Source organism: Leucoraja erinacea, chromosome 8 (genome assembly GCF_028641065.1).
Source record: "Leucoraja erinacea ecotype New England chromosome 8, Leri_hhj_1, whole genome shotgun sequence".
NCBI lineage: Eukaryota > Metazoa > Chordata > Chondrichthyes > Rajiformes > Rajidae > Leucoraja > Leucoraja erinaceus.
This window is the reverse complement of record NC_073384.1, coordinates 13,889,283-13,909,865: the sequence shown is the minus strand read 5'-3', so window position 1 is coordinate 13,909,865 and position 20,583 is coordinate 13,889,283. Positions and strand designations below refer to the sequence as shown.

The window sequence follows — 20,583 nt, the reverse complement described above, 5'->3', positions numbered from 1 at the left end:
TTGCAATAATGAGCGTTCCTAGCCTTATCTGCTGGCCACATCTCCCTGCTCTGCATATCGAAATACCTACAGTATTTTGTCTCTGTTCTTTAGTTCATGTATTCAGCCTCCAACTGCTCCCATTCACTCATTGAGCAGATACCACTGTTTACAGCTTATTGCCTGGTTTTACCCGATTGGAGACATCCATCCTCCCCTCCCCACTTCTCCGTGGATTGTCACCTTGTTGTGGTGGGAAGCTTGTGTAGTCCTGAGAATCTGAGATCCTGAGAGTGATGCCGTCTGGAGCTATGCTCCTGGTAGGGCCACCCATGGCGGTAAGGTCGAGGGGGAGGTCTCTGACAAAGAGCAATCGAACCAAGACCTCAACGGTGGAACAGGCGGAGGGCGATGGCTGACCTTAGTGGAGCGTCACAATGGCTGGGAAGGCGGATGAAGGCTGCAGCAGAAAAGGGTCTCCGGTCGTCTTGGACTCCATGCCACTGGATCCTGACCCAGATCTGTCAAGGACCGTGTGGTGGCTGTCTGTGCACCAGTCTCCCCACGTTAAACAAAGACCTGGAGACACCCATGGTCAGCCATGACCGAAGGAGGCCGAAGATCCTCCCCCCCCCCCCCCCCCCCCCATTGCTTAACACGCTTCTATTGCCAACACACAAGGAATTGCAGAAGCCAAAACCTTGAGTAAAACACAAAATGTGCTGGAGTAATTCATTGTCTCTGGAGGGAAACATAGAAACATAGAAATTAGGTGCAGGAGTAGGCCATTCGGCCCTTCGAGCCTGCACCGCCATTCAATATGATCATGGCTGACCATCCAACTCAGTATCCTGTACCTGCCTTCTCTCCATACCCCCTGATCCCTTTAGCCACAAGGGCCACATCTGACTCCCTCTTAAATATAGCAGGAATATAGGAATGGATAGATGATGTTTCAGGTCCGAAACATGATCCTATCCAGGGTGACAATCAGGGACAATCAGCCACGATCGCAATGAATGGCGGTGCTGGCTCGAAGGGCCAAATGCCCTCCTCTTGAACCTATTTTTCTATATTTCTAGGACAAGCTTATCTAGTCAAGGAGTGAATGGGAATAGTTGGAAAGTGAAAAAAATGACAAAAGACAGACAAAATACTGAAGGAATTATCTCCAGAGATGCTACCTGACCCACTGAGTTACCCCAGAACGTTGAATTTTATTCATGCTTCTAGATTATCTATTCTAACAAAGGGTCTTCAACCTGAAACTTTACCTCTGTATATCTTCCCATAAGTGAGTTGTAATTTTGTTTTTGTTCCAGACATCTTGTAGTTGATCATTCAACTAACAGTGAAAGGAATGGAGATTCCATGACCACCTAATACACAAAGGCAGTGCCATATATATCAATGGCTTTCCCTTTGACTAATTTAGCATGATCAATGTGATTATTACTGACTGCCAACGAGAGCACAGCATGTGAATGATATTATAGTTATTAAACTGTACTGTAAATAATAATGTTATTTAGGAACAACATTACTGAAGTAAACAACTTCATGTCTTTGTCATAAAAACAAAAGACTATTTTGATGGGTTTATTGGGAATGAGTAGAGAACTATTTAACAGCATGGTTGATAAAAGAAAATAAAGATACCGGGATAAGGCCAAGACAGAGCACATGGGCCTTGGGAGCACCAATCGTGCCAAAAGAGTTCATACATTCATAAGTTATAGGAGCAGGATTAGGCCATTCAGCCCATCGTCCACTCTGCCACTCAATCATGGCTGATCTACCTTTCCCTCTCAACCCCATTCTCCTGCCTCCTCCCCCTATCCCCTGACACCCTTTCTAATCAAGAATCTGTTGAGATCCATTGACTCGGCCTCCAAGTTAAGTTCAATGTAATTCAAGAGTATAAACCATATAACCATATAACTATATAACAATTACAGCACGGAAACAGGCCATCTCGGCCCTACAAGTCCGTGCCGAACAACCGAACAACTGGCACGGCCTCTGTTTACTGCTGATTCTGAGAGAGCCAGAGTATAAGAGCAATCTGCTGTCTCGGCCGAGGTACTGTAATTAAATTCCGCTTCCGCCTACGGAGCAAGTGTGTGCCGGGTTTACGGATGTCGGCTCTTACCTGCAGGTTGTCCACCTGAATTTGCACGGCTTCCAGAGAGCCAGTTAGCAAGCGGAAACGAGAAAGGGAGTAGTTGGCCTCCGTCAATTGCCCGTTAATCTCTTCATGTGCTCCCTTGTAGCTAATCCACTGGTCCAACATTGACTGCAGCGTGGCTCTGAGTTGTCCAACCTAGAATAGACCAACAATAATTACAGGCCCTCTGATATACACCATCCATATTAAACTCACAGATGGAGTCACAGAATAAGCAGATCCTGGGCAATTTACCTTAAAGACTTGAGTTGAGACACCCTTATATGTGACCCCCGACCGAAGGCTCGTCGGACCACGGGGACTGGCAGAGAGCTGGAGATGTTGGACGCGAGGAGCAAGGGCCGGTATGAGGGTGAACAGGGTTAATGCCTCCAGCGCCTTCAAGATCGGCTGCAGGAGGCCTCCCCCCGGGACACAAAGATGGCCAGACAAATAGAGGGACGTCAGTTCCCAGGAACCGCTCCAGTACATCGAGTGCACGAGCCGCCCAGACTTGGAAATAGCGCCAAAACATGGCAGCTCCAGAATTCCTCCGTGCAGTTGCATATGTGACAGATAAAGCACCATTGAACCATTGAAGTGTTCTGAATGCCAGATTAGAAGATATTGAAGAGCAACTCTTCACGACCATGTAAAACTTTCCTGTAGGGATTAATTCGCTGGCTCTCAGAGCTGACATAGACCCATCGAGATGAAAATGGCCTCCTTTGGTGTTGTTCCAAAAGGGGTCCCTCAACACACTAATGGCCATTGGCAGGGTCTTGCGAACATAAATCTTGACTTGAACGTATCACGTTTTTTCCTCTTTTGGTTGTAAACAAAACAGAGACGACAACATGTGTTGTCCAAAGCCATCTTATATTCACAGACAAAACAAAACTAAGATTGATGCACGCAGGCAGCATCAGTGGTGAGATAGACAGAGTGGACAGCTCAAGTCAAGAGTGGAAACAAAAGACAGCATTTTGTTACATGGAGGTGGAGGGTGGACAGAACAGAAGAATGATCTGTGATAAGGTGCAGACCAAAGAGTTGGCAATACTTTAAATCTGGCATTGGACACAGAAATGAAAAAGGGGAACAAATTAAAACAGCCACCATGTGTAGACAGAGGGACAAAATGCTAGTCACAGAGACATGCAGGATGGTAACAGGCCCTTCAGCTTTATGAATCACATGAATGCTATACCATAGTGTTGAATCAGGTTTCCATTACATTGTGAGCCAGTCAAAATTTTTACGATCAAATTTTCTGACACCAGGCTACAATTTACCAGATGACTTAACCATTCCCATTACCAGCGGGCCAACACGCATCAAACCGTAACTACTGTCCAATTTACATACATGGTTTCTCAGGCAGTCATTGAAGCCATAGGGAACAGCTCCATCCAAGACCGCAAGAAACTGCAGAGTTGTGGACGCAGCCCAGACCATCACACAAACCAACCTCCCTTCCAGTGACTCCATTTACACTCCAAGCTGCCTCAGCAAGGCCACCAGCATAATCAAGGACCAGTCTCCCTCTGGTCACTCCCTCTTCTCCCCTTTCACATCAGACAAGAGGTACAGATGTGCGAAAACACACACCTCTAGATTCAGGGACAGTTTCGACCCAGCTGTTATCAAACAACTGAACCATCCTATCAACAACTAGAGAGCGGGCCTGAGCTACTATCTATCTCATTGGAGACCCTCAGACTATCTTTAATCGGACTTTACCTTGCACTTAACATTATTCCCTTCAACCTGTATCTGTTACAGTGTGGATGGCTGGACTGGATCATGTATAGTCTTTCCGCTGACTGGTTGGCACGTAACAGAAGCTTTACACTATACCTCAGACACATGACCATAAACAAAACTAAACAAATGGAATTTGGATCCACTATAATTCACACTATCCCAAGCCAGCTTTGCTCGATCATTCAAACATTCCTACCAGGTGATCCAGCCGTGTCCAGGAATGACTGAGTTCTCGGAGTGCATCCATGACACTGCTGGAGACCTCGCCTTTCTTGTTCTGGATGAGGAGCAGTCCACTTTGTTCAACCTTCTCCACTTCCTTTTCTTTCACATGGACCATATTTTCCAGTTCCTGAAATTGACAGCATAAAAATTAGTCAGGGTTTGTATCTGCGCAAGCTGATCGATATCCCGCACCTCTGCTCTTGCTCCCCCTCCCCACATTCGTAACAAGGACAGAGCCCCCCCCCCTTGTCTCCTCACCTTCCACTCCATCAGCCGTCACATACAGCGTATAATCCTCCGACGTTTTCGCCAGCACCAATGGGATCCCACCACTAGCCTTCCCATCTCCACCCCTTTCTTCTTTCCGCAGAGACCGTTCCCTCTGCAACTCCCTGGTCAACTCGTCCCTTCCCACCCACACCACCCCCTCCCCAGGTACTTTCCCCTGTAACCACAGGAGATGCAATACCTGTCCCTATACCTCCCCCCTCGACTCTATCCAAGGACCCCAACAGTCTTTTCAGGTGCAGCAGAGGTTCACTTGCACCTCTTCCAAACTCATCTACTGTATCCGCTGTTCCAGGTGAAGACTCCTGTATATCGGCGAGACCAAGCGCAGGCTTGCCGACCGTTTCGCTGAACACCTCAGTCCGCCTAAACTTACCTGATCTTCCGGTTGCTCAACACGTTATTTAACTCCCCCTCCCATTCCCACACTGACCTTTCTGTCCTGGGCCTCCTCCATTGTCAGAGTGAGGCCCAGCACAAATAGGAGGAACATCACCTCATATTTCGCTTGGGCAGATTACACCCCAGTGGTATGAACATTGACTTCTCTAACTTCAAGTAGCCCTTGCTTTCCCCATCTCTCTCTCTCTCCATCCCCACCCCATTTCCAGTTCTCTTATCAGTCTTACTGTCTCTGACTACATCTTATCTCCGTAACGCCCACTCCCCTGACATCAGTCTGAAGAAGGGTCTCGACCCGAAACGTCACGCAAGCTGCCTGTCCCACTGAGGTACTCCAGCATTTTGTGTCTATCTTCAAGATCATCCCATCCTCTTTAGACTTTAGAGATACAGGCACTTTAGCTGTCTGAGTCCATGTTCGCCATCAACCATCTATTTAGACTAATCCTACATTAATCTCCCATTTTTGATTATTATCTGGTTGTTAAATTCTCTACTGGTCAACCACCGATTGTCTGGCATTCCTCGTTCTAGCGACCTGCTGGATTACCGGTTTTGCCAGACCAACAGAGGTCACGGCCTCCGAGAGGAGTCCACCAGTACTGGAATGGCCTGCCTGGGCCGCCCAGAGGATGAGATACCGCAGAAGTCAGGGAACGGGTCTGCCGGCTCCGACCAGGCAGGAGTTCCAGAGACCCGGCAAAGGGGGCAAATCCAATCTGCCTTCGAGGTCAAGATCAGCCGTATCACCCAGCCTGGGCTCCACATATTCCGGGGGTGATTTCATGTGCGCCCTCGTAATCTTGTCCAGATTAAAGAAGGTGCCAGACCACCGCTTGCCGGGATATCGGTGGTGGATCGGCAGGAGATCGGAGTGCTGTTTCTTGAGCTGATATATTGGGTATTGCTGAAGCAATGGAGGTTGAAGGCAGAAGAGGTCAATGTGGGAGTAGGAGGGGGTATTAAAACAATGGGTGTTTAGCAGCTCAGGTTCCCTCTGCAGAAACGTCTTCTCAATCAGCACTCAGTTACATTGAGCCATTGTAAATTGTTCCCTGTGCTGATGAATGATAGAATCTAGGGGGAGTTGATGGGAATGTGGGAAGAAAATAAGATCTGTGTATAATCCGTATGGAATCCTATGAGTATAAGAGTTGGGAGGTCATTGTTACAGTTCTATGAGATGTGGTGATGCCGTATTGAGAGCATTGTGTTCCGTTTTGGGCACCATGTTATAAGAAAGATGTTGTCAAGCTGGAAAGAGTGCAGAGAAGATTTTCAAGGATGTTGCTAGGACTCGGGAGAGATTGAGCAGACTAGAACGCTATTCCTTGGAGCGCAGGAGGATGAGGGGTGATCTTATCGAGGTGTACAAAATCATGAGAGGAATAGATCAGGTAAAAGCATAGAGTATCCTCCCCAGGGGAATCAAGAACCTGAGGATATAGGTTTAAGGTGATGGGGGAAAAGTTTAATAGGAACATGAGGAGGTATATCTTTTTAACGCAAAGGGCGGTGGGTGTATGGAACGAGCTGCTGGCAGCGAAAGTTGAGGCAGGTACTATCGCAACGTTTAAGAAACATTTAAACAGGTACATGGATGGGATAGGTTTAGAGGGATATGGGCCAAATGCAGACAGGTGGGACTAGTGTAGATAGAACATGTTGGTTGGTGAGGGCCAGTTGGGCCAAAGGGGCTGTTTCCATGCTGTATGATTCAGTAGGCTGAAGGGCCCATTCCCACGGCTACGTGACTCTATGAGAAAGTAAAACAGTTTGGGTCTAATCCCATACCCGGCAATCCTTCAGAGCAGTCTGGACAGAGGCAAGGTCACCAATGGAGTTCCACTTCTTGATTCTCTCTTCCCGAGTTTCAAACCAAGTTTTCAAGCTCTGCATGTTATTCTCATACTCCGTCCATGATTCCAACGAGCCTTCTAATGACCTGATCTGTCAACAAAAATAACCCATCATATTACAAACCAATAATTAGACTGTAGTCGATGCATGCTCATGTTTGAACCTTGTAAGGCTCATGATCACCATTTCCATTCTTGAACTTGAAGATAAAAATAGCTCTGCTAAAGTATATGTTTCCGCAATGCAAATTGGATACAAGGTGCTCAATAAATTAGGGTATATTCATAACTTCACGAGTCATAGGAGCAGAATTGGGCCATTCGGCCCCTCAAGTCTACTCCGCCATTCAATCACGGCTTAACTATCTTTCCCTCTCAACCCCATTCTCCTGCCGTCTCCCTGTAACCATTGACACTTACTAATCAAAGAACCTGTTAATCTCCGCTTTAAAAATATACCCATTGATTTGGCCTCCACAGCCGTCCATGGCAATGAATTCCACAGATTCACCATCCTCTGGCTAAATAAATTTTTCCTCATCTCCTTTCTAAAGATACGTCCTTTTATTCTAAGGGTGTATCCTCTACCACAAGACTCTCCTACTAAGGGAAACATTCTTTCCACATCCACTCTATCTAGGCCTTGTACTATTTGGTGGGGTCAAGGAAAGAGCGTTCACGTCACGGCCCTGTTTCCACCAATCTTTCCACCACCACGCACAAGAAACGACAAGACAGACACCATTGTATACAGATGCCGAGATGTGTGTTCAGCTCTGGCTGAACAACTTCTAATCTTGTGTGTGGACTCGATAAGAAGACGACTATTTAGTTTTTTTTTTTTTAAATGAGTGCCCTCTCATCCTTCTAAACTCCAGTAAGTACAGGCCCAGAGCCATTGAATGCTTATCATACGTTAACCCGATCATCCCTGGGATCATTCATGTAAATCTCCTCTGGACCCCCTTGCAGCAATATTCCCTGTAGGTCACTAATGTCAGGGTGGCACCGTGGCGCAGATGTGGAGTTGCTGCATCACATCGCCAGAGACCCGAGTATGATCCTGACTGCAGGTGCTGTCTGTATGGAGTTTGTACGTTCCCCCTGTGACAGCATGGGATTTCTCGAGGTGCTCTGGTTTCCTCCCACATCTCAAAGACCAGTGTAGGATCATTGGCTTTGGTAAAATTGTAAATGGTTCCCAGTGTGTAGGACAGTGCTAGTGAACGGGTGATCGCTGGTCGGTGCTATCTCAGTGGGCTGAGGGGCCTGTTTCTGCACTGTATCTCTAAAGTCTAAAGGTGAAGCTACATACAGAAATTACGCGCTTGATAAGACAAATGAGTCCATGCAGCCTATGACTTAAGCATGATGAACATCACAATCTACATCCCCCTACTTTTACCTAATTAACTGAGCGAGCCAAAACTCAAGATCCAAAAAGAAAACACTGGGATAAAAAAAACTTTGGAAAACTCCACTCAACTTGATCAAAGCCAGTCCAGGATCCTAGGAGATTCCAGATGTTTAGTTCAGTTTCGTTTAGTTTATTGTCACGTGTGACGAGGTACAGTGAAAAGCTTTTGTTGCATGCTAACCAGTCAGCAGGAAAGATGAGACATGATTACAATCGAGCCGCCCAAATGCACGATAAATATTTAGTGCCTGATAAAGTCCAGTAAAGTCCAGTTTAAAGATAGTCCGAGGGTCTTTAATGAGGCAGACGGTAGCTCAGGACCACTCTCGAGTTGTTGGTAGTGTGGGTTTCCAGGGGGGCTCCAGATCCCTCCCACATCCCACAGACAAGCGGGTAGCGGGGTTAATCAACCAGTGTGTGTGGGTGAGGGGCAGACTCTGAGTGGAGTTGATGGGAATGTGCGGACAGGAAAACAAAAACTCAGGGGGTTATGGGGAGAAGGCGGGAGAATAGGGTTGAGGGGGAAAGATAGATCAGCCATGATTGAATGGTGGAGCGGACTTGATGGGCTGAATGGCCTAATTCTGCTCCTATAACACATGAAATTATGAGGATGGTTCAGTCGCCTGATAGGAACTGGGGTATTACCTGCTCAGTGATCAGCCCTTGAAGCAGTTGCCACCTCCTGTTCATCACACCAAGGCGCTCGGCAAAATCGGTCTTATCGCTGCGCTTGCTCTCCACATCATGACTGCTGATCTGTAAAACTGACTGGTTCACAAAGTCCACGGTCAACTGCTTACAGGTCAAATCGATCTTGAAAGCCTGGACAGTGGAAATAAAATGTTGCTCTGTTAATTTATCGATACAATGGCGTTACAGGTACAAACACAAGATTTAAACTACAATGTAGTTGCAAATTGAACCCTTCGTCAAAGTATGAATTGCTCAGTTACATCCACCTAAGTTTCTGATTTGCCCAGACTCAACATCCAATTCCCCAGCAATGGCAAGCCATTCTTTCATGGTCAGGATCAGTGCTGGTCATTTCGGCCAGTCATCCATGCAATCTCTTTCTCCATTAAGATATCCTGACCAGCTGGACATGTCCCACTGCCCTGCTCGTGGCAACATGGAAAGAGACAAAGTTTAATCTGCCTCAAACTGCCACATGAACTAATTTGGTCTCACCTCATCAGGGATATTCCCTTTGTTCTACCCATCCGTCCCGACCGTCTCTGTAGCAAAGAACACGGTGGCACAGTGATAGTGTTGCTGCCTTACAGTGTCAGAGACCCCGGGTTGATCCTGACTACGGGCGCTGTCTGTACAGAGTTTGTACGTTCTCCACGTGACCTGCATGGGTTTTCTCCAGGATCTCCGCTTTCCATATAACCATATAACAATTATAGCACGGAAACAGGCCATCTCGGCCCTACAAGTCCGTGCCAAACAACTTTTTTTCCCCTTAGTCCCACCTGCCTGCACTCATACCATAACCCTCCATTCCCTTCTCATCCATATGCCTATCCAATATAATTTAAATACCAATGAACCTGCCTCCACCACTTCCACTGGAAGCTCATTCCACACCGCTACCACTCTCTGAGTAAAGAAGTTCCCCCTCATATTACCCCTAAACTTCTGTCCCTTAATTCTGAAGTCATGTCCTCTTGTTTGAATCTTCCCTATTCTCAAAGGGAAAAGCTTGTCCACATCAACTCTGTCTATCCCTCTTATCATTTTAAAGACCTCTATCATGTCCCCCCTTAACCTTCTGCGCTCCAGAGAATAAAGACCTAACTTATTCAACCTATCTCTGTAATTTAGTTGTTGAAACCCAGGCAACATTCTAGTAAATCTCCTCTGTACTCGCTTTATTTTGTTGACATCCTTCCTATAATTGGGCGACCAAATTGTACACCATACTCCAGATTTGGTCTCACCAATGCCTTGTACAATTTTAACATTACATCCCAGCTTCTATACTCATATATTCTATACTCTATATTCTATATTTTCTTCCCACACTCCAAGGACTACATCACTAGCCACAACACACCATTACAAACGGGGGATTTTACCGAATTAATCTGGAAACACATGGTTATGGGTCCTTGCAATGTTGGAGATAAGCTTTGCTACACTGCAACACATATTTCTGAAGCAACCTTTGATTGCTAAAGCATCCTGCATTTTGTGCATAATTTTAGTTAATTTGTTTCCTGGTCATAAGGTGGTGGGTTCAAATCCCAATCCAGAGCTCTCAGTGCGCAATCCAGGGCAACTCTTCAGTGCAATAAAGAGGGGGTACCACACTATAGGGGGTGCTGGCTTTTGGATGGGACCCTAAATGGAGACCTCATCTTACTCTTTCATAGAAACATAGAAATTAGGTGCAGGAGAAGGCCATTCGGCCCTTCGAGCCTGCACCGCCATTCAATATGATCATGGCTGATCATCTTCAGATAGGGAAAAAGCTGTCCCGTGGCTCTACTTAGACACAAGCCCGGACAGCACTCCCTAGTCACTGCATACGTCTCAAACAACATCCCAAATAACATTGAGACAGAAGAGACTGAAGATGCTGGAATCTGGAGCAAAACGCAAAGTCTTGTAGGAACTCAGCAGGTCAGGCAACATCTGTGGAGGGATTGGGCAGGCATGTTTTGGGTTGGGATCATTCTTCAGACTGAATTGTAAAGAAAAATCCTGACCAGAAACATTATTAAATATTACATTTAAGGTTATGGTCAAAGGGTACATATTACATTGGGAGTTTTTATTCCAAAAAGATTATCTGATCATTTTTATTTTGTTGCTCGTTTGCGCCTTGCTGTGCAAAATTGGAATCATGATTCACTACAAGACAAGTGTAAAGCAATGTATTGGTTGCAAAATGCTTGTGGATGCCCCAAAGGCCCTGGTAAACAGGAGGCTAAGTGCACATTCTCCCTCACCTTGTACTTCTTGAGGTATTGTTCCATCGTTTGTGAGCCCACTGCACTTTTGATCTTCTCATCGTCCTCTTCAATGATTTGCTCCATCAAGGTGATCCAGTTCATGAGCTCGTTGATCGCTGTGCGAGACGGTAACTTCTCCATCTGAAGCTGAGGAATAAAAGATTACTTTCCCCCACAGATCATGGCAGTGCTGAACTTTCACATTGAATCGGCAGTACCTAGCTTGATGTTTACCTTAAAACTTCCACCAATTAGACCAAACCTCGCAAAATGTTGAGTATGCAGTTGAATAAATAATTTTAGTTAAACATCTGCATCCTGAAACATAACCAGAAGATCCACACTGCGTCTAATCCCACCTTTCGTGTCAATAACATCTTACTGCACCAGTCAGCTTGTAAGATTTTATAAAAAATTATCTTTCAAGGTACATCTCAGGCCTTTGTCCAAGCATCTGCCTATCAAATAACCCTCCTCACCTGTGTCCACCCATTTTCTACCATTCTTTGGCCTTCTTCTCTTCCAGATTTCTTCCCACCCACAACTCACAACCAGTCTGATGAAGGGTCCTGAACCCGAAACGTCACCTATTCATGTTCTGATCCGCTGAGCAGTATGAATGCACAACAAACTTACTAACTGATTGAATTCTTCCTACCATCCTGCTCAGTCTTGGATGAGCCGAAGGAAAGCAATGAGGTCCTCCAGTGGTCTATTGAATGAAGCTGCATGACCCGACAGTCCACCAACGCTTCAATGACAAGATGGGCAGGTTTGAGGTTGGCATCTCTCATTTCCCTTGGCATGGTAGAGGGAACTGTGTTGGGATGGGTCTGTGAATGGAGCTGCCTCCATTGACCCCGTGATTTAAAGACAAGATTGATCTTGGCCATGGTGGTCACAGTCCTATCATTCACTCAAGAACAAGCACAGCAGGGGAACAGGTCCTTCACCCCACAATGGCCATGCCGAACATGTTGCCAAGTTGAACAAATCTCCTCTGCCTGCAGGTGATCCATATCACTCCATGTCAATATGCCCATCTCAAAGCCTCTTAAATGCCCCTCCACCACCAGCACCCCAGGCAGCACTTTCACCCACACATGAGGAGCAGTGACTTAGAACCACAAGCATTTGTAATACGGAACAAGGACATTGTTCTCCCTCCCATATCTTTGACCATTTCCAAGGAAGATTGCTGGAGTAAGGCAGAGAAACCAGCATTCTTCCCGCATCAGCAGGAATTCACACTAGTGGACAGATGCCATTCAACCTCTTCACCCACACTGGATCGCGTCTAAATCCCAATGCTGAACTACTATCTACCCTCATTGGAATCCCTCGGACTATCTTTGATCAGACTTTACTGGCTTTATCTTGCACTAAATGTTAATTCCCTTATCATGTATCTGTACACTGTAAATGGCTCGATTGTAATCATGTATTGTCCTTCCGCTGAGACAGGTTAGCATGCAACAAAAGCTTTTCACGGTACCTCAGTACACGTGACAATAAACTAAACTAAACTATGGGCATGGATCCCTCCAGTACCTGATGCAATTTTTCCTGGACCAGTGGGATTTGAGTGAGGAGTTCTGTCCACTGACTGTCAGTCCGGGCCAGCCCAGATCGCAAGGCTGCTGTGTCCACTTTCTTCAGACGTAACAGCTGATTTCCTCTGCTCAGTACCGAGGACTTAAGAGAAGACTTTGTGTCGACCTCCTTGGAAAATTCCTGTAAACAAGAAAGTTGGGAAAACACTTGTGTAATCACTTGTGTAATTTATAGCGAAATAAACCATTATGTCCAGTACCTGATGGTTCACAAGAGGGCAAAAGATAATCAGTCCATGGCAAGATACAGCTCAAGAAGAGGTCATTCCGACCTCTGCCCTCACACCAATTCTCTGAAGCTATTCAATTAATCCCAGTCTCTCATTTCTCCCGGCGAGCCACAACCATACCTCGACACCAGGCCTGACCAGAGACCCGGGTTCGATCCTGACTACACATGCTGTCTGTTGGGAGTTTGTATATTTTCTCCCTGTGACCACGTGAGTTTGCTCCGGGTGCTCCGGTTTCCTCCCACACTCCAAAGTTGTACAGGTATGTAGGTGAATCGGCTTCTGTTAATTGTAATTTGTCCCTAGTGTGTCGGGCAGTGCTAAATTCGTGCTAATGTACGGACGGGATGATTGCTGGTTGGCGCGGACTTGGTGGGCTAAAGAGGCAGTTTCCATGCTGTATCTCTAAAGTTTAAAACATGGCAAAGATGATTACATAATTCCATCATCAATAAAACCTAGCGATCATTTTGTTGACCTAGATTGATGTTATCCATATAATATGTATATTATTGTCCTTCAGATGAAGTTGCATTTTCTGAAGAGATCCACTTGCTTTTATCAGAAGTACTGTGGCTCCCGATCTTAAATTTTGTGTCTCCTGTTATTAAATGGACTGCATCCAGAGTAATGGGCCTGTCCCACTTAGGCGGCTTTTTAGGCGAGTGCAGGCGACTCTGCGCTCACCACATGTTCGCTGGTGGTCTCTGGTGAGTCTCCTTCATGGTCGCGAGGAGTTCCCCGCATTCTGGGAACTAGTCACGGCCTCAGTATGGTCGCAACAAATTTTTCAACATGTTGAAAATTTTTCTGCGACCAAAAATTGGTCGCCATGGAGATAATCCATAATCCTACAGTCGTAGTTGCAGTTGTAGTGGGGTCGCCATGTAGTTGTAGGTAGTCGAGGTAATCGTAAGTAGTTTTAGTTAATCGCCTTTGTTGACCGGTCATTTTCATTGGCTCATTGGGGGAAAAAAATAAGCAGTGGTTTTCAGAACCAAGGATAACCGACCGTTAAATGTTAAATGTCCTCCGAACTTCACAGCCGTGTATCTCTGGCTTATTAAAAAGTTGTCTGGCTTCTTAAAAGTTGTCTCCACTCCTTCTCCCCCCCTTCTCCCCCCTCTTTTAAAGGACTTACCATACACTGTGCTAGCTAACCTTCCTGTTCATCGCGGTGTGTGTCTGTATCACCTTGGCTTTGCACCGTGTGTATTTCAGACAGCGCTCCCCCTGCTTGCCCTGACCCCTGCCTTTGCGATGTGTGTGTGTGTGCGTGTGTGCGATGTGTGTGCGGTGTGTGTGTGTGTGTGTGTGTGTGTGTGTGTGTGTGTGTGTGTGTGTGTGTGTGTGTGTGTGTGTGTGTGTGTGTGTGTGTGTGTGTGTTTCACTCTGACAGTCGGTTCCACCTTATTGTCAGGAGGAAACTAATCATCGGTTACATAATCATAGAGGACACACAAACATTTCATGTCTGCAGTTTGCAACCACAGATTGTTCAGCCGTTGATTCTATGGAATTAAGCTAGAAAGTTGGAGAGTATCAACAACTCGTGAGGTAACTCACCAGGAATGAGCTCAGATGATCCCTGACAGCGTCCAACTCTTGAGGGAGGGTCACTGACTGCAGTTTCCAGAACTCCAGGCACTCCATGGCAGACTGGAGCCAGTGATTCAACTCAGCAAACTCAGTCTGGTACCTGGGGGAAAAGAAAGCATTAAAGCCATATGACATTTGCACAAAGGCAGCCCCATCAGGCTGAGGGAGAACGATTGCAGGAAGAGCTGCTGCCTCACATCACCAGAGACCCCGGTTCGGACCTGACCTCGGGTGCCATCTGCGTGGAGTTTGCACCTTCTTCCCCACACCCCGTAGGTTTCCTCCGGGTGCTCCGGTTTCATCCCGCATGCCATAGACGTGCGGATTTGTAGGTTAATTGGTCCTAGTGAAGTTGCCCCTAGTGTGTAGGGAGTGGATGGGAAAGTGGGATAACATAGAACTAGAGTGAATGGGTAATCAATGATTGGAGTGGACTCGGTGGGCCATAGGGCCGGTTTCCGTGCTGTATCTTTAAAGAAATAAGGAAACTAAATACTTGGCAACTATGTTTAAAAACAACATAGGGCCAGAGTCCAAGGGTGAGAGTATTTGATTCACTAGTCTTTGGATCCTAAACGAGTTATTGCTAATTTAATTAAATTAGGGCGGCACGGTGGCGTAGCGCCAGAGACCCTGGTTCAATCCCGACTACGGGTGTTGTCTGTACGGAGTTCATAAGTTCTCCCCGTGACCTGCGAGAGCTTTCTCAGAGATCTTCGGTTTCCTCCCACACTCCAAAGATGTACAGCAAAGTTTGTAGGTGAATTGGCTTCGTATAAATGTAAATTGTCCCTAGTGTGTGTAGGATAATGTTAGGGATCGCTGATCGGTGCGGACTTGGTGGGCTGAAGGGCCTGTTTCCGCGCTGTATCTCTAAACTAAACTAAAATCAGTTACTTCCTGGAATATTTGCAAAATTGAGTAAAATCTAAATATGTATTTATCATTGTGTAGGAGGGAACGGCAGATGCTGGGTTAAACCGAAGTGGATAAAAAAAAAAGCTGGAGTAACTCAGTGAGTCGGGCAGCATCTCTGGAGAAAAGGAATAGGTGAAGTTTCGGATCATCGACCATCGATCAGTCTCGACCCGAAACATCAACTATTCCTTCTCTGCATTTAATATTGCTTCTCTGCATTGGACAAAGTCTGTGCACTCCAACACCCACCGCCCCCATCACACCAAACCACTAAGCAACCAAAATGGGATTGTCACCTTGAGAAGAGAGCTCATCAAGGGTCAGTGGTAACACTCTGCCTATAATCAGACAACACTTGCTTGTACTCATCATGTGGTGATGAGACTCCTAGACCTGAATGGAGAGCGACTACCGCCAGCCTACACCTGATAGTGTAGCCAGGACCTGACGGAGGTACATAAAGATGTGAGGGGCACATATACGGAAGATAATGAAACTTTTTTCCCCCATAATGACGATGTCTAAAACTAAAGGGCATTGGTTTAAGGTGAGGAGGAGGAGGAGGAGGCGTAGAGGGGTTCTGAAGGAAAATAAAACTTTTAATCCAACGGTTGGTTTTAGCGTGCAATGCACTGTCTGGAAAGGCAGCAGAGACTGGTACATGGATGATTACTTGAATTGCCCGGGCATCGAAGCTGATGGATCAAGTTGGGCAGTGGTAGAGTTGTTGCCTCACAGCACCAGACTCCCTGGTACAATCCTGACTACGGGTGCTGCTTGTGCAGAATTTGTACGGTCTCCCCGTGACTGTGTGGGTTTCTCTGGAAGTTCCGGTTTCCTCCCACATTACAAAGACATGAAAATTTGTGCGTTAATTGGCTTCTGTTAATTGCCCCGAGTGTGCAGGATGCAAAAGTGAGATAAAGTAGAACTGGTGACAGGTGATCAATGGTCGGCATGGATTTGGTGGGCCGAAGGGCCTGCTTCAACAAGCTCCTGTGGCAGTCTGTGGAATTCTCTGCCTCAGAGGACGGTGGAGGCCGGTCCTCTGGATACTTTCAAGAGAGATCTAGATAGGGCTCTTAAAGATAGCGGAGCCAGGGGATATGGGGAGAAGGCAGGAACGGAGTAATGATTGGGAATGATCTGTCATGATCACATTGAGTGGCTCGAAGGGCCGAATGGCCTACTCCTGCACCTATTGTCTATTGTCCATTTGTTTCTTTGTTCCCCAAATCTCTCAATTGGCACCTTTGACAATGGGACATTTTGGGGCAGAGGCACAATGCAACAATTTCCCTTTTACCTGCTCCAGTGTTTAAGGACAGATTCGAGCCGATGCAGCTCCCTGCAGACCCTGGCAGTGCTGGAGAGCCAGTGTTCACCCAGCTGGTTCAGCTGAGCCTCCAGGTCTGTGCAGCTGATGGATGTCAAGAGCTTCTTCCCATCCTCCAGCACTTGGTACAACTGTGGCTGGTGTTCAGTCAGGATGCCTTTCAACCGCTGGAACAGAAAGACACCACACCCTGCATTCGCATCACCTCAAGTTCACCACTGGAATAATTCCACGTCTTTACATAGGCATTACTCGCCATTCAAGGAAACCCAATCTTGGCCCATCCAAACCTAGGGATCAAAGACATTGGCCGGCCCCTGCAACTCATCCACTAATTTTGTTTTGAAAGAATCATTCATTACTGCAAATAGATACAAAGGATCAGGCAGCATCCCTGGAGAAAAAGGATGGGTGACGTTTTGGGTCAGGACCTTTCTTCAGACTCCCCACTCCATAGATGTGCAGGTTTGTAAATTAATTGGCTTCGGTAAAAAAAATTTAAATTATGTGCAGGGGCGGGGTTCACTGCTTGGTGTGGACTTAGTGGGCCGAAGGGACTCTTTCCGCGCTGTTTCTCCAAAGTCCAAGGTGTGGGTAAATGGGATTATTATCAATGGGTATTGAATGGTCAGTATGAATATGGTGGGCTGAATGGACTGTTCCCATGCTGTGTGACTTGTTTATTGAAGGCTTGTAGTTCAGATACTTAGAATTGATTAGACAACAACAATGGGTGCTGAAAGAAATCATTTCGATAAAGTGAAAAACGATATATTCTGTTGAGGGGATATTAAAAGGTAATTTTAAAATAAATGCTAGATCATTGTGATTATATTTCCATACAATAACTAGTGAAAATATAGTATTCAGCCATCAGAATGCTGTGGAGAAAGTTTGTTAGATTTCACGGCTAATTCTGACTGGGCGGCATGGTGACCCGGGTTCAATCCAGACTACGGGTGCTGTCTGTACGGAGTTTGTACGTTCTCCGTGACCTGCATGGGTTTTCTCTGCGTTCTCCGGTTACTTCCCACACTCCAAAGACGTACAAGTTTATAGGTTAATTGGCTTCGGTAAAATTGTAAATTGTCCCTCGTGTTGGGTGTGCGGGGATCGCTGGTCGATTCAGAGCCGGCACTGTCCAGAACCAGGGGCCACAGTTTAAGAATAAGGAGTAATGCATTTAGAACGGAGACGAGGAAACACTTTTTCTCACAGAGTGTGGTGAGTCTGTGGAATTCTCTGCCTCAGAGGGCGGTGGAGGCAGGTTCTCTGGATGCTTTCAAGAAAGAGCTAGATAGGGCTCTTAAAAATAGCAGTGTCAGGGGATATGGGAAGAAGGCAGGAACATAGAAATTAGGTGCAGGAGTAGGCCATTCGGCCCTTCGAGCCTGCACCGCCATTCAATATGATCATGGCTGATCATCCAACTCAGTATCCCGTACCTGCCTTCTCTCCATACCCCCTGATCCCCTTAGCCACAAGGGCCACATCTAACTCCCTCTTAAATATAGCCAATGAACTGGGGATGATCAGCCATGATCACATTGAATGGCGGTGCTGGGTCGAAGGGCCGAATGGCCTACTCTTGCACCTATTGTCTATTGTTTCCGTGATGTATCTCAAAACTAAACTAAAATGTGCAGGTTGGTAGGTTAATTGGCTTCTGTAAATTGAACCTAATGTATAGAAATAGACTGATGTGTGGGGTTTAAGAAAGAACTGCAGATGCTGGAAAAATCAAAGGTGGGCAAAAATGCTGGAGAAACTCAGCGGGTGAGGCACCATCTATGGAGCGAAGCAATGGGTGACGTTTCGGGTCGAGACCCTTGAAGGGTCTCGACCCGAAACGTCACCTATTCCTTCGCTCCATAGATGCTGCCTCACCCGCCGAGTTTCTCCTGCATTTTTGTCTACCTTCTGATGGGTGGGGTGATCGCTGGTGGGTGAGGACTCAGAGGGCTGAAGGACCCAATTCCACACTGTATCTCTAAAAGTGTAAAGTCATGTTAAAAGTGGTGCATTTTAGTTCATGTTTTGATTGACTGAGGCACAGAGAAATAAAGATAACGCAGGTCAGCCACAACTGCACCGAATGGTGGAGCAGGGCCCATCGAGGGATCTGTTCCCACTCCTACATTCCCAGGAATGGCACGGGGAACGTGACCAACCTGGTAAAGAGCGATCCGCTCTGTTAGTCGCTCCTCCGACTCCTCGACCAGTCCAGCTCCAGGGATACTGCTCTCCACTGCTTCCAGTTGCTTGCACAAGTTCTCATAATCCTTTCGTCAGCTTGGTCCAGGTCTGCCAAGGCAAGAAAATTATTCAAATTTAAAAAAAAAAAAAAAAAAAAAAAATCACAGCTTGAAATATGGACACAACTTACAAGTGCTTTTTGGATGTTACATTGCACACAAAGTTACCGATTCTCACCAAACATCAAAGGCCTCACCTCCAAAGTCCCCTCGAATTCCACACCTCTCCTGTGGGCATCCTTCAGCAAGGCCAAGGACTTGCTGATCAGTTCTTCCTGGGAGCTAGTTTCCTTTTGGTGGAGGCAGCTGCTTACTTTTTTATAGAGTGTTTCTGTGACAATCCGGTGAGACTCGAGTCCCTGGAAAAATTCCTTTGAACATATAGAGATGGAGATTAGTCATGGGTGGTCTCCACTGCAATCAGTGCGGTGTATGATTGCAAATTGTCAGCAAGAGATTGAGACAAGGTCCAGCGACACAGCACCCCTGTGTGGTGTCCCTGCAACTGTCTCACCACTCAGCGCACTGACGAGATGGAGGAACTGAGTGAAATCCAGATGCCGGATGAGAAGGCAGGGAGGAAAGACAGAGGGGGGGTTGGGGAAGGAGGCAACGGAAGGGCCATGGTAGGTCAGGACCACACTCTAGTTGTTGATGGGATGGTTCAGTTGCCTGACGAAAGCTGGGAAGAAAATCGGGCCTGAATCAACGTCGGGCGTCAATACTTATTGTTTGTGTAGGAAGGAACTGTGGATGCTGGTTTAAATCGAAGATAGATCAAAATGCTGGAGTAACTCAGCGGGACAGGCAGCATCTTTGGAGAGAAGGAATGGGTGACGTTTCAGGTCAAGACCCTTCTTCAGGCTTATTGTTTTTTGTTTTCTGGTGGGTCATCTTACAGCTCGGTGAATCATATGGAGTGCCTGTCTATGTCTCTGGCCAACGATTCTCAAGTACAAGCAACCACGACATAACAATAAACCAGCCTCACCTTGTGTTTATCCAGCAAGTTCTTGACATCTCCTCTGGATGTGACCAGGATCCGCTGGTCCAGTGCCATCTTCTCTTGGCCTGTGTCGGTCAGGTCCGACAAGTCCTGCAGGGCTTGCTCATACTGACCTCTCAATGCCAGGTTCTGGTTTAAAGAGCTGCGCCTGGAGCCAACAATCATCGTCAACTCTTCATACGTATCCTTTGCAAAGGGAAAGGAGTAAAAGGCTTTATTAAGTGGCTTGGATTGACTTGACTGGGAATATTGCATGGTTAAACTTGACCCAGAAATTAATGTATTAAAGCAAAAGATTAATTGTCCATCAATTCCATTATAATTGGATGCATCTTTAACAAATATGGCAGCAAGGCGATGCAGCAGTAGAGTTGTGGCCTTACAGCGCCAGAGACCTGGGTTCGATCCTAACTACGGGTGCTGTCTGTACGGAGTTTGTACATTCTCCCTATGACCTGCGTGGGTTATTCGCTGGAACCTCCAGTTTCCTCCCACACAGGTACAGGTTTGTGGGTTCATCGGCTTGGTAACATTGTAAATTATCCCTGGTGTTTAGGTT

The 20,583-nt window shown here is 46.5% G+C and overlaps 1 protein-coding gene across 1 annotated transcript in view; it reads right to left on the bottom strand.

Moving 5' to 3' along the window:
• Positions 1-20,583, bottom strand: part of syne1b (spectrin repeat containing, nuclear envelope 1b) — a 386,581-nt gene that overhangs the window by 102,920 nt on the left and 263,078 nt on the right. Inside the window, 12 exon segments of the mRNA XM_055638842.1 lie at positions 2,132-2,302; positions 4,110-4,265; positions 6,623-6,778; positions 8,753-8,929; positions 11,065-11,214; positions 12,619-12,801; positions 14,477-14,609; positions 16,734-16,930; positions 18,935-19,048; positions 19,050-19,067; positions 19,216-19,389; positions 20,010-20,210. Of these exon segments, the coding sequence (XP_055494817.1) occupies positions 2,132-2,302; positions 4,110-4,265; positions 6,623-6,778; positions 8,753-8,929; positions 11,065-11,214; positions 12,619-12,801; positions 14,477-14,609; positions 16,734-16,930; positions 18,935-19,048; positions 19,050-19,067; positions 19,216-19,389; positions 20,010-20,210 (1,830 nt within the window).